Below are 15,021 nucleotides of genomic sequence, written 5' to 3'. Positions count from 1 at the left end.
TTGGTGACATGCGCAGTGCGACATATCTTAAGCGAGTCGTATTTTTACATGTCGTAAAAGGATTTACGTTCCACTCTAATCAGCCTCTACCGGTGCAACATTTGCTGTGTGTAAATTATTCTGACAATTTCTACACAGGAAAAAACCTGTAGCGTACCTGTCGCTTACACGGAGCAGAGGCAGCCATTTTGTGTGCTAAAGTAATACTGTGTACAGCTGATCAATTCACTAGGTACTAGTGGCATCAGTGAGGTATAAGGCACAAAGCGGTACACAAAGTGCCTCGTTAAGCACCTCCTGCCTCAGCGAGTTCATTACTCCCTATTGATTTTATAACTTGGATCCCCGTAAATATTGTCTGTTGCACAAAATGGCTGCCTCCACACGGTTTGGGCAATGTGTCCTCCTAACTTAAGGTGGTTATCATGACAATAGAACTTTCCTTTGAAATCAAACCACAGAATGAAACCTCATTTTGTATGAAGAGTAACTACAAGTCCACCCAGGGGTCTAGACAGCTCCAACTTACTTATTAATGAATGACCCGCACAAAAGCTGCACGTATACGAAGCTGACTATAAAATCCTCTCCAATCCAACTACTTATTCCGCAGCCCACAAGCATAAAAACCCCCATAAGGTTTCAATCTGCGTGAATAGACAATTAACATAAAATGCAATAAAAAGCAGCTTCGAAAAATCAGAGGAATTCTGGGCAATTACAATGCAACAAAGAAACATTGAGGGAGGTAATGGGGGAGGAGATGAACTGCTGAAGATAGGGGTCATGGATATAAAGAGGAAAAGGAGTGAGACGAGGGCGATCTGATGAGTCCAAGGCTTCAAAAGTGACCACAATAGATATAGAAACCCCAACTTCTGAACCAAGGTCACAAGTGCAAATGCAATCCTAAAATTGCAAAACATGGAGGATCACTAATCATATTATTTGTGGGTGAATGAAAATTACAATTTTGATATTATCTATTACATTTGACCTTACTGTGCCAACTTTAGTTTAGCAAAGGTTTAGTCGCAGTATTTGATTGAAGGGTCTTTAAATATTTATATATAAATTTTTATATTTATGTGGGGCTCTTCCTTTTACCTGTAATCATTTCCCTGTTATATTCTAGAAGAAAACTCTTCTCTTTTTCTCCTCTTTGCTTTTTACACTACTATGAGTGCTGCTGAATCTGCCTCCTTTCTTTTTCATTGCATAGTGGGTGCATTGATGATAGACTGGAAATATTGTAGGAAAGTTAGAAGACCAGGGGGGAGCAGTCGCCGGACCCCATGGCAAAATATGGGTAATGGGTCCTGTCTTCTGATCATGTGTCTGGCCCCATGTGCCAGCTCAGAAGAAGCCTTTGGTCTGCTATTTTGGGAGCAGAGGTGGGTGGGTCTCAGGGGGAGGGGCCCTGTAGTTACCAAACCCCTTTACTCCCTGTAGCCCCGCCCTTGCAGAAGACAGATTATAAAAGAAATACGGCACAACATGTAAGCACACAAAAAGTATTCAAAAGGCCAACACTTTTTTCACACTTAATTTCACAGCCTAGAGCGAAACATTTTTAGGAAGTGACTATTTAGGGCCTGATTCATTAAAGAGAGCAAAGCATAAAAAAGGAGTAACTTTGCACCTTGGAAAAACCATGTTGCGTTGGTGGGGGAGGTACAGGAAAAATCAGACAGTATTTAACTTACGTGCAAAATAATAAACTATACTATAATTTTCACCCCTTGCATTGCAACATGGTTTGTCCCAGACAACATTTATTCCTTTTTTCGCCTTACTTTCCTTAATGACACAGGCCCTTAAAAAAAGCATCCCCATAACATGAATCTACCACTGTCATACTCCACATTGAGCACAGTGTTACCTGGCCGGAGTGTGATGTGTTATACTACATAGTATTCATGTAAAATAATTCCATTTATCAGACCCCAAGAATCCCACATCTCTCTAGTAGCTTCCACAAGGCTCTTTGTGGGCAAGCATAAGGTATTTTTGTGCCAGGGCTTCTTCTTTGTTACCCCTTCCCATAAAGGTGTCTTCCACCCACACTGCACCAAGATCAGGGGAGGTGCCCAATTTTAGCCCTGGTGGGGTGCGGGGGGGCGGTGGGCAAGACTCGACTCGGCAGCCTATTAGGAACATTTTAAAGAGAAAAAAGTGCAGGTGGCCCAGTGACCCAGCCCAATGTAGCCCCCTATGGGACCAGCTCGGGGGGATGATGACCCCCTGCACCCCAGCCCAGCCTGTCCCTGACCAAGAGCCACCTAAACCACACTCAAAACAGCCTAAACCACTAACAGTTCATATGTGGTTTCAGTCCTGTCAGGGTTCAGAAAATCAGGACTGTCTGTAGCAAGGGGCATAATATGAGATCACTGGGCCCCATAGCAAAGATAGTTGGGGCAATGATACGTTTCCATCCACTCCAGAGGCCACTGGTCTGCTGAGCGGAGCAGAGGCCTTCTCCTTAAAACCTGTATAATAGGACTGTCAGGATTGATGGGAAGATGAATGATGCACATTACAGACAAAACCTTCTACCCTCTGCCAAAAAGATCAAATTGGGGAGAAAGTTTGTCTTTCAACAGTACATCATCATCATCACCCCTTTTTATATAGCACAACTAATTCCACAGAACTCACTCACATCAGTCCCTGCCCCATTGGGGCTTATAGTCTAAATTGCCTAACACACACACACACACACACACACACAGACTAGGGTCAATTTGTTAGCAGCCAATTAACCTACCAGTATGTTTTTGGAGTGTGGGAGGAAACCGGAGCACCCAGAGGAACCCCACGCAAACACGGGGAGAGCATACAAACTCCTCACAGATAAGACCATGGTCGGGAATTGAACTCATGACCCCAGTGCTGTAAGGCAGAAGTGCTAACCACTTAGCCACCGTGCTGCCCATGACCCAAAGTACACTGCAAGAACAACAGTCTAATGACTTCAAATCAAGAACATATACGTCCTTCAGTGACAGTTCTGACCTAAATTCTATAACACCTATAGTTCACTTGAGAATGATTTGCTGTTTGGATACTATATGACCAATTTTTGTGCAGCTTTACTGATTTTCTTAGAAAGGAAAGCAATGGACGAGGTTTAATGACATGCGCATTGCTCTCCCCGACTGCGGAGATAATGTTATTGTAGAGCTCTTTATCCTGGCATATAAAATATAACAATCATCCAAACTGATGACATTGATCAGTACCAATGGACTCAATAACTGGTTCCGATAGAAGATCACAGTAATGTGAGACAAACCATCCCACAGCGCACTGCAAACATCAGGCTGATAGGTGTCGTCCCAGTGGGCCAACATGACGAAATGGAGATGGAATTCAGCTTAATTACAACACATACTTCAGACTGCAGAGCCACTAACATCTAACTGTATAATAACAAATAGTGTCCGAAATGTCAATCCCTTTTTCCGGGGGACACGTTGATGTATCTGCCTCTGTACACATCACTCTACACAGAACAAGCAGTTGTATCAGATTGGTGAAGATGTGCTGTAAAGGAGAAGATGTTAGTGCAATGTTAGCGTTGTAAGTAAAATATTTAGGGGTTTATTTAACAAAGGGAGATAAATATACTGCTTCCCCATGCACAGCCTAATTACAAGTACCACTGCTGTCCTCTGAGTACTAATGCCATCTCAGGAGCCCAACCATCGCTCAGTTGCCCCAGAGACATTTTTTGTTAAATTGTCCGATGAAAGATTTTTTTTATCACTGCAAATCTAGTTATCAGGGGGGTCTTGGTAAATAGACCCCTTAGTCATTTCTAGGTGGGCTCCCTAGTGGTCATGGTTGGGGTAGCACGGTGGCTCAGTGATTAGCACTTCTGCCTCATAGTGCTGTGGTCATGAGTTTAATTCCCGACCATGGCCTTATATGTGTGAAGTTTGCATGGGTTTCCTCCGGGATCTCCGGTTTCCTCCCACACTCCAAAAACATATCAGTAGGTTAATTGGCTGCTGACAAAAAATGAACACTAGTTTGTGAATAGGTGGGTGAGTTAGGGAATTTGGACTGTAAGCTCCAATGGGGCAGGGACTGATATGAATGATAAAAAAATATCTGTACTGCGCTGCGGAATTGGTAGTGCTATATGAATAAATGATGGTCATACAGTTCTACTGGTTTTTTTATTTTAATTTTCTTTAAATCCATTTGCAATTATGTCTGAAATTCATTATGCTTTATTCTGATCTCCTATACCAGTGATGGCTAACCTATGACACTCCAGGTGTTGTGAAACTACAAGTCCCAGCATGCTTTGCCAGTAGATAACTAGCTGATAGCTGGCAAAGCATGCTGGGTCTTGTAGTTTCACAACACCTGGGGTGTCACAGGTCAGCCATCACTGTCCTATACCTTCCTTCAATTATTGTCTCCTTCCTAAAGAGTAATGTTATTTTCTTTACCTCGCCTATCTTCTATCCAAAACCAGTAATATCCTGTGGTTTCATCCGTAGCCAACCAACAAAACCTTGTACATTACTATGTAGATAATCTCGTACTTTATACACTCCATGAGCATATTGGATCAATTAATTTCCTATTAGACTGCAAGCTCTTACAAACAGGGCCCTCAGTCCAATTGTCTCAGATTATATTATTGTTCTTTACCCAATGTTTGTTAATATTTCTCCATGGTACTCTGCTACTGAATATTAGAGATGAGCGGGCTCGGATTCCGCTAATCCGAGCCCACCCGAACAGTGCGGATCCGAACGGGATCCGAGCACTGTTCGGATATTTCCGGCGGGCAAAAAAATTAAAACGAGGCTCTGTCATCCAAGTCTCGCGTCGAATCTCGCGAGGGGTGGGAGGGAGGGCCCAGAACAATTCCATCTTGTACCTCTTTTTTTTGGCATTATGTGTCTCAAGCTACCTCGGTGCAACCTTTTGGCCTAAAAACAATATTGTAAGGTGTGAGGTGTTCAGAATAGACTGGAAATTAGTGGAAATGATTGTTATTGAATGTTATTGAGGTTAATAATAGCGTAGGAGTGAAAAAAAACCCCACAAAACTGGTTTTTAGCACTTTTTATGTTTTTTTCAAAATAAATCCGAACCAAAACCTTTCGTCAGGTGTTTTGCGAAACAAATCCGAACCCAAAACCTCAAGCAAATCCGAATCCAAAACGCAAAACACGAGACACCAAAAGTGGCCGGTGCACATCCCTACTGAATATGTTGGTACTTTATAAAGTATTATTATTATTATTATTATTATTATTATTATTATTATTATTATTATTATTATTAATAATAATAATAATAATAATAACAACAACAATAAAGTATCTATTACCATTGTATACCATCAATATACTACATAGCACTTTAAGCCTTCACATCACCCTCTGCCCTAGTGGAGCTTAGACTCTCAATTCTCTACCATGCTCTAAATTTAATCTAAAAGTAACTTTTTGGAAGCTGAAGCACCAGGAGGAAATCCATGCAAACAAAGGGAGAACATACATTGTCCATCAAGATAGTCCCTGGTCAGTGGCAGAACTACCACATGGCAGTGGCGGAAGTGGGGGTGGTAACCCATACCGCTACTTCTCCTACTGTCTTCATTGTATAACTATTAAATTCCATTCACTTACATTCCTATTACATTTTTCATACCTCTACTTCTAAATTTCCACTTCAACCACTGCCGCAGGGGCCTGGAGAAGCCCGGAGGTGCGGCGTCCTGACAATGCGCCCCCAACCATACCTCTTCTGATCGGCGATGCGTGAAACCGTAAATACTCAGAAGAGGCCCCTTCAGAGTATAGCGGGGAACCCAGGAGGCTACAGTGGCACTGACAGGACCCTACCCAAATTTTGCTTTGGCGTCGCCCATGGTCTGACTAGAATCTATGGCCATAGTGCTGTGAGGCAACAATGCTAACTATTGTGCCACCATAAATAAAATAAACAAATAAAATAACATATTTCAGAATTGCATCCAGTATAATGACCAAAAGAAGATTTACTGAGTAATTGGTCAATATTGAAAATTATGGACATTAACAAAAACAAACGATTCCAGCCACAATCTGCAAAACTCTGGACAGTCTATGTTAATAATCTGTCTACAAAAACTACCAGAATGCTATATCTGGCACTTATAAGTTTATAAATCCAATTTCGCCTAAAACAAAAAAAATACAATGAACCATTGTCTCTGCGGAACAATTTAGGTGTTTAAACTTAAATACTCCAACATTGAATAATTTGGGTGCCCCTCAAGCTTCACAGCCCATGGCAATGATGGGTCTAGAAAGTGTTTTAATATCCCTGGGGATTTTTCACTTTGCTGGTGACCTTAAGTCAAAGTGTAGCAACAATTGTTAAACATTAAACTTGACTTTTGCACTTAGGAATAGAACTATTCAAAACTTCAGCAATATATTTCCTCCCTGATGTTCTGGCCAGCAGGAGACCACTGACTACTAGTAATAAAGTCTAATTAAATTATCTGTGTCACATACCTCCCAACTGTTTTGGAGGGTCTCACTTTTCTTTTTTTTCTTTTTGTTCTTTTATAAGGTGTATTATGTATATTTATAGATAAAATCCTTCACTGGCTCCCAAAGGTACAGCATCCAGGGCTATTGTAGCAAATATATGTGGTTTGGTGGTGTGTACAGAAAGCAGTGCATTATGTTATGGAGGGTCCATTACTGACACAGAGCGGAGGCAGCCATTTTGTTGGTTGGTATAATGCTTATCATGAGAATACAGTCTATGAGGGTATATTTTCTAAACTGCGGGTTTGAAAAAGTGGAGATGTTGCCTATAGCAACCAATCAGAATCTAGCTCTCATTTTGCAGAATGTACTAAATAAATGAGAGCTAGAATCTGATTGGTTGCTATAGGCAACATCTCCACTTTTTCAAACCCGCAGTTTAGCAAATCTAGCCTATGACTTCTCAGGGAATGAGTGCAAACACTAAGGTACGAGGTACCTTGTGGCTCATGTGTAAGTGATGTCAATAGATTCCAGTGAATTGATTGGTTCAACAGAAACAATAGCTGTGTGTCAGTGATAGAAAAACATTAATTTGCTTCAGATAGGAGAATTCAATTAGATCCAGGAACGTCCACGGCAGAGATTTGACAGAAATCTCTGCTCATTTTTCCTCGTGCCCCATAGAGATGTGAGAGAAAATGAGTGGAGATTTCTACCGCTATTGCCGGCAATGTTCGGTTTGTGACCGATTTGCAAATTGAATAGTGCTATTCATAAATCTGAGAATCGGTTAGTTGATCTGCTAGTTAAATATGCTACAAGAAGTTTCTGTCCAGCTGGTACCTTCATTCTCAGAGCCACCTTTCTTTCTCTGTAGTTTGACTCACGTGGATAGGAGCTAGACTTGACTTTATTACATTACTACAGAGTTACCTAGTTTATAAGCCATATTGAGCATACTGATTATTATAAAATAATTTTACCATTACCTAGGCGTCCATAATATTAACAATATCAAGGTGTTCATAATACAGATGGTTGGGCATAGCTTGCATGAAATATATTAAAATGGTTTGAACCACACCTACTACAATATTTGTTTGAGTGAAAAAAGAGAAGTATAAACTATATTAAAAGGATTTAAACCAAAGCTACTCAGGAGCTTGAGTGAAAAATAGGTATTTATAAAACAGACAATTGTCTAGTGCAGTAATATTACGTGTAAAGTAGTAGTTTATAAAAAAACAAGTGCTGTAAGGATAAAATGCATTTCAATACTACACCTAGTGGGATATTTATTTAAATGAAAAACAGGCTTTTTTTAAGACAGGCAATTTGATGGCACTATAAGCATAAAGTGAGAATACAGCCTACTACTATCAGTGATAAACAGGTGTTTCAATGTTCTTTTTAAAACAGGGAATAAGTGTGAAATGTTTATGGTCATGTGATGGCCACTGTTGCATTTTGATTGGCTACTTTAATTTGCTTAACAGTGATTAGTCAGCACAATTAATTATTACACAATAATAAATGGAAACTGTGGCCATGTCCCCTTAATGCACCATTGCATAAACACAAACTTATAATAATGTACAAGGACACTTATGAAAAGAGAAAGTGTAGTTATCAATTTACTTTCTAGAACAATGGCACCAAGAATCTGGTTGCTATGAGCAACACCAACATTCCGCCCAACTACATGTTGAACAGTGTTCATAAATGTTCCAAAATATACTTATTATTAACAAAGTCTCTTTTATTTCTGTTACAATATTATTTAGTATAGTTGCATTTCCCAAATAGTACTAATCAAATAACCAGTTGGGTTAAAAATGCTTGTATGTCACATGTATCAGTCTTAACGTTCTTGGGGTAAATTTATCAAGCTGAGAGCTTCCGGCGGGTGAAAAATGGAGATGTTGCCTATAGTAACCAATCAGATTTTAGTTATCATTTATTTAGTACATTCTAGAAAATGACAGTTAAAATCTGATTGGTTGCTATAGGCAACATCTCCACTTTTCAAACCCGCCGGAAACTCGCAGCTGGATACATTTACCCCCTAATCTTTTATTCTAAGTCCAATTGTCCCTCTTACATTTTATATCTCCTAAAACTCTATAATAAGTGGTCCAGTGCCTATATTTTATTCCTACTTTAAAAAAAGAATAATTTTAATTTCATTTAAATAATAGTTTCATGTTAAAAGACATATTTGAATGCACGTTACACACTTCTATAACCAGAAGTATATTGTATAATATACATTTTAAGAATTAGCTTGTAAGCTCTAAAGAACAGGGACTGCAGAAAATATATTCCTCATTGCAATTGAGCTTCATATATGATTTTGATTAGTGGTGTAAGCCGCTGTGTGTGTCATTTAGTGCCGTATATACAAACATATAAGTGTGAATATTTCGTATGTAACAGAATTTGAACACTTGATTACTTCCTATGAAATTTAAAAGTTTGTTTTTCACTATTTTCTCTAAATACATAATAATCAAGAACAAATTTCCTGTATTGTTGTAATTATAAATAAATAAATGATATATAGCACAACATCAACTTATTCTAACACTTAACTATCCTTCCGGTATCAAAATATGGGTTTGTGTGATTTTATTATTAGAAAAATGTTTGGTTTTTTTTTATCTCCAAATAATTTCGTATTTTAAAGGAAGGCATTCTGTACAGTTCACCAGAACAAGAGTTTGACAGTTGCGATATCATGAAAACATGTTTTTTACGAAAACATCTCATTACTGCTATACTAAAGCCCTTACATAGTCATCCCATATATTAATATAATAGTATAAGTGTATATAAAATCCTCTTTTCTAAAAAAAAAACAAAAAACTGTACAACAATACAAACTTTTTCATGGTGTAAACATATAAGCCTGGCAACGAGGAATTATTTGCATCTTTTGCAAAGCGTAAATACATCAAATATGACCAAGATTCATTAAAAACATTGTTTATTAAATACAGGCATTAGTATACTATACTATTATGACTATATATTAATTTATTGCCCACAGAACACATTTTCCCCACAATGCATGTTAATAAAATTTGCCAAGCTTTTGTATGTACACAGACAATGTACACAGATGTGCTATTATAACACAAATGGTTATTGAAATATAAATGTAATTCTTATTAGGTGTTTTGGGGCATTCATCTTAAAATATCTAGCAAGGAGTGATAGAGGATTTAAGGATACTAAGCAGGAAGAACAGATCTGAATGTGGGATTAGTCTAGGATTATTAATTACACAATTTCCATTTCAATGAGTTGCTCAGTGCAGGTAATGCGGGATGGAATTGAGGCCATATATGAAATGATTTGCAGATGAACTCAAACTATGGGACTATTCTAGTTTAAAAATGAAGTTAGTAGAGTAATAATCTGCAAATTATTGGTCGACACTGGGATACTCTGAAGATAGTTATGGAGGGGATCCTGATATTGCTTTAAGTTTCTGTAAGAATCTACAACAGCAGTGGTGAGTTCAATTGCTGCATTTTTAGTGCTAAACAATTTATTATTTTACTTATATATCTATGTAAATCTAGATAAACTATCTACACAATATTGTCAGTCAATAAGCCTGTCCATCACACAGGATCGATATGATCAACTGTTCACCTGAGTTACACAATTAGATCTGGTCATGTGTTTGTTAATCACTCGAAACATCATACAACTGTGCACTGTGGTGGGAGATGACAATTAGTTTGTTACAAAATGTTATTGCTCCATGATTGGTAGAATGGATGAGATACTATCATTTTACAATTAGAATGAGATAGATAGATAGATAGATAGATAGATAGATAGATAGATAGATAGATAGATAGATAGATACAGTATGTCTGATCTTAGCATTTTGTTCTTCATGCATCATGTGTCATGGATCACTGTTTTCTGCATATGTCATGTACAGTGCTGTGGACCCTTTGTGGTGCTTTACAAATAAAAGATAATAGATAGCTAGATATCAGATAAATAGATAGATGTAGACATTATATAGATACATAAATATTAGATCATCATTATCATCATCATTGTCATGTATTTGTAAGGCAGAACAAAGCTCTACAGGTCCGTACAGTCTTTTACAAGGTGCATGAGAAAGTGCAGGTAAGAGACAGAAGGTAGATATGGTCCTGCCAGATAGATAGATAGATAGATAGATAGATAGAACATAGATTGATAGATGGATATGACATAGATGGATAGATAGATAGATCGATAGATAGACATTACATCGATCAATAGATAGATATTACATAGATTGATAGATAGATAGATAGATAGATAGATACACATTACATCAATCAATAGATAGATGTTACATAGATCGATAGAGAGATAGATAGATAGATAGATAGATATACATAGATTGAGAGATGGATATGACATAGATAGATAGATAGATATAGATTGATAGATATGACATACATTAATATATATATATATATATATATATATATATATATTGCTAGACAGATATAACATAGATAGATAGATATGAAATACATTAATAGATAGATATTGATAGATGGATATAACATAGATAGATAGATATAGATTGATAGATATGACATACATTAATATATATATATATATATATATATATATATATATATATATATATATATATATATATATATTGCTAGACGGATATAACATAGATAGATAGATAGATAGATAGATAGATAGATAGATAGATAGATATGACATAGATTGATAGATATTACATAGACCGATAGATAGATATGACATAGATTAATAAATAGATATAACATAAATAGAAGATAGATAGATGCATAACATTTGCTATATACACTGCATGTAATATTTATAGAGAATGTACATACATGAATATGGATATCTATAAGAAAGTCTAAGTTGGCCCCTCCCCCCTCTTCCTTTCACAATTCCTGCGCTTTCCCCGCTATCAGAATAGATGTGATGACTGAGGCCTGAGAGCCCCTCATTGTCATCTGTGTTCATGCAGTGTTGTGTTTTACATCCAGCCCGCAGGAATCCTGCATGATGTGACGACACGCATGCTCCATCGGATCCTCCTGCCTGAGGACTCAATACCTTTTGTTGTTTTTTTTATTTCTGAAAGGAGCGGCCTGCCTGGTGCTCTCTTTAGCACAGAACTGCTAACTCATAATATTTTGCTGTCGTGAATCTCTTTCCTCCCCAGTGGTGTCCATGACAACAGACCAAGGGACGATCGCCATAGAAACGGGCCCAGGCAAACTTTACCCACTGCTTCCAAAAGTTACTTCTCATAAATGTCTCCTTGCAGATGCCGGCATTACCTAATTCTAAATATAGACTGAGGGTCCCACAAGGTGTCACAGGGTCTGCAGCCAACTATTTCTCCATATTTAGCATTTAAAAATTAAACTCAGGAAAATAGATCAATTAATTCATCAAATACATGTACATCATCAAAGACATGTACATATACACATATCATATATGCAAAAATATATTTTAATTATTTCACACAAAAAAGCTCTTCTTGTACAAAAACAAATATAACGTGCTATTTTTACTATATTTTTTTTTTTAAAAAATATAAAAAATAATTTTGAAGTTTATTAATTGTACCTAAGCTGTATCAACTAAACACAACAGCAACAAAAAGGAAAAATCATAATAAAATAAATGTAATTGAAAAATAAACAGCAACATTGTTTCATTAATTACAACTCGTACAGTTTCATTTCCTTATCTTTCATAATAAAAAAAAAAAATACATTTGATAAAAAATAAATATCTTATTATTATTTATGTTTTTATTTACATTAAGTTCTGGTTCTTGTTTTGTAAGAAAAAAAATTATTGCTGGGATGGGTTGTGTGAAACTTTCCATAAAGGGCGAAACCACTGACCGTAGCTGCGTCAGTAACCTTTTACTTCAAAATTAGATCAGTGGAATACGGATGAACCGTGCAATAAAATGCAGCGATCTAAAGGATGTCATTAAATATATTGCACTGATTAAATCAGAAGTCTGTGGGCACCTAACACTTGTTGCTTCAGTATAGGAAAATGGTTAATGACACTATGCAATAAAATGTAATTATGGTTACTATATTACTCAACAATACTGTAATTGGATATTTCCAACAGAGTGAAGTGTGAAAATTAGAGTGTTTGAGTCTATGTGCATGCGTATTGTTCAAGCATATGTATATATATATATATATATATATATATATATATATATAAATAAAACATAATTAAAGTTAAATTAAATCTATTTGCAAAACAGCAGCATAGCATTATTTAGCTAGTTGAATTATTTTTACACGTGATACTTTTCAAAGGTGAAAGATCATTTTATTTCTGGTTCCACTCTAGGATTAAAAATAGGAATTAGCTGAGATTATTTTGTATTTCTTACATGTAAACACACACACACTATATATATATATATATATATATATATATATATATATATATATATATATATATATATATATATACATATGTTAAAAGTACAAATATGTTTAGTTTAAATTAAAGGTCGGAACTTGTTACATTCTTCAGTCACTAACTTGCAAAAAAAAAAATGCGCATTAGCAGTTCGATTTAAGGTCCTCTATAGCACACTTATGATAATACATTTTCTATCCTGGTTTGAATGGCTTTGTAAAGCAGCTTAATCTCAATAAATTTAATCTGACCTGCATAGGGACAACTTTATCAGAGACTAAACGATAATACTTATAAATATTCCTCCCCTGCCATTCACATCATTTAAAAAAGTAACATATAAGTAAACATTGAACTAGCACCAGGTAAGAATACTACTACAATTTAGAAGATTTAGATAAGTTTCGGGTACTTTAAAAGTTTAGTATAATAGATAACTCTAATGATTCATTAAAAGTACATACAGATAGATGAGGGTACTGTTATAGACTTCATGAATGCTTAGAAATGTTTGCTTTTATATAAGATTTCAAAGGAATTGTATGATTAAAGGATACATTTAATTTCCTTTATAAAAAAAAAATAAAGAATATAAAACTAAAACTGAATAAAGTAATTGTTCAGGAAATAGAGCATCTAAAATGTTCCATAACTATTTTTCCCTTAAAAACAATCTATACCTACACATACAATTAATGATGTAGTCAAACTAATATTTAAACATGGTACTCTAATGTATTAATACCAAAAGTAGGTAACATTCTAATCGCTTGCCCTTAGGCTATATTAAGAAATATATCTACATTTTAGTAGATAGCTTTACAATAAACATTATTAAATGGAACAATTATTATTATCCTTACAATTTTTAAGTCTAACATATAAATAATATATTTTATTTATTTTTGAAAAACTTCTAAGGCTTCGGGAAAGTTTAAGTCATTTCAAGCAACAGGTGTACAAAAATAGCTGCTAAAGTAAAAACAAGAGATGTTGTGAATGTACTAACACCAAAAATGAAGATATTTCCTTGAGACTTGTAACAAATCATCGACTTAAAGTGTACGGGCAATGACTTAGAAGATCATATCTAGCATTAAAGTTAGCGTACCAGCTCCACTAATTAACCATTAAATGTCCTGATAGAAATTTCTGTAAAATGCTGCTGGTTTATCAACCTTTAGTGACCCCCCCCCCCCCCTCTCCTAAAAAATAACCCTTTGGGAAACTTGATGTCTATCTGATTAAATGAATATGTCATGGGTGCATATGTAAAACTTGCTGATGCCATTTATTTAAAGACCGCAACCAAACACAATGCAGACAGCGCGGCCAGTCCCTGGTGCTCAGATAGTAGCTGGGATAATTTTGCGTCCTCTAACGTGTTTAATCTTTTAAGGATGTTAAAGTGTGCTCCAGAAAAAGTCTGTTAAGAGAGCCACAGAGCTGAAATAGTTAATTAAACTAGTTAATGAAGTTTAAATTTGGACTAACCTGTGGAATCCATGTCTGGTTCCTCCAATAACCCACAATGCATGTTCTTCCCATGGGCAGAAGAGAAGACCAAAATCCTGGGGATGTGAGACCCCCCCTATCTCAGTAATGTACACAGTGAAGGGAGCAAAGAGTGAAAATGGACACTTGGTAATCCAGCAGGGAAGAGACAGAACAGTCACAATGTTTGCCGATGTTGCATGGGAAAAAGCATCATTTTATAGAAGTCCTGATGGGAGACATGCCATTGATAGGCCAGCCTGTCTGATGAATAGCTGGTAGTCAGATGGGGATGTGGCAAGGCTCAATGTGAAGCCCTTTGTGGTGCTGTTTTGAATAATAAAGACTTTCCTCCGAAAAGGGGGGCTTAAATCTATGCAATCCCAGCACTTCAACCCCCCTTTCTATTATAAAACCCTTTTTTTTTTTATTACCTAAACTTCCACAGGCAATGCCCTCCATCCTTACACAAACTCACTGTTTGCAGCACAAGAATCCAACACCTTTCTCACAATACCGTAGCTACACACAAAAG

The 15,021-nt window shown here is 36.4% G+C and overlaps 1 protein-coding gene across 1 annotated transcript in view; it reads right to left on the bottom strand.

Moving 5' to 3' along the window:
* Positions 1 to 14,776, bottom strand: part of RFX4 (regulatory factor X4) — a 67,136-nt gene extending 52,360 nt beyond the window's left edge. Inside the window, exon 1 of the mRNA XM_075205397.1 lies at positions 14,487 to 14,776. Coding sequence (XP_075061498.1) covers positions 14,487 to 14,529 — 43 coding nt within the window. The 5' untranslated portion in view covers positions 14,530 to 14,776. The remainder of the gene's footprint in view (positions 1 to 14,486) is intronic.
* Positions 14,777 to 15,021: the final 245 nt, after the last annotated feature.

The sequence above is a fragment of the Mixophyes fleayi genome, chromosome 4 (assembly GCF_038048845.1).
Source record: "Mixophyes fleayi isolate aMixFle1 chromosome 4, aMixFle1.hap1, whole genome shotgun sequence".
Classification (NCBI taxonomy): domain Eukaryota; kingdom Metazoa; phylum Chordata; class Amphibia; order Anura; family Limnodynastidae; genus Mixophyes; species Mixophyes fleayi.
This window is presented reverse-complemented; position numbering and strand designations above follow the sequence as displayed.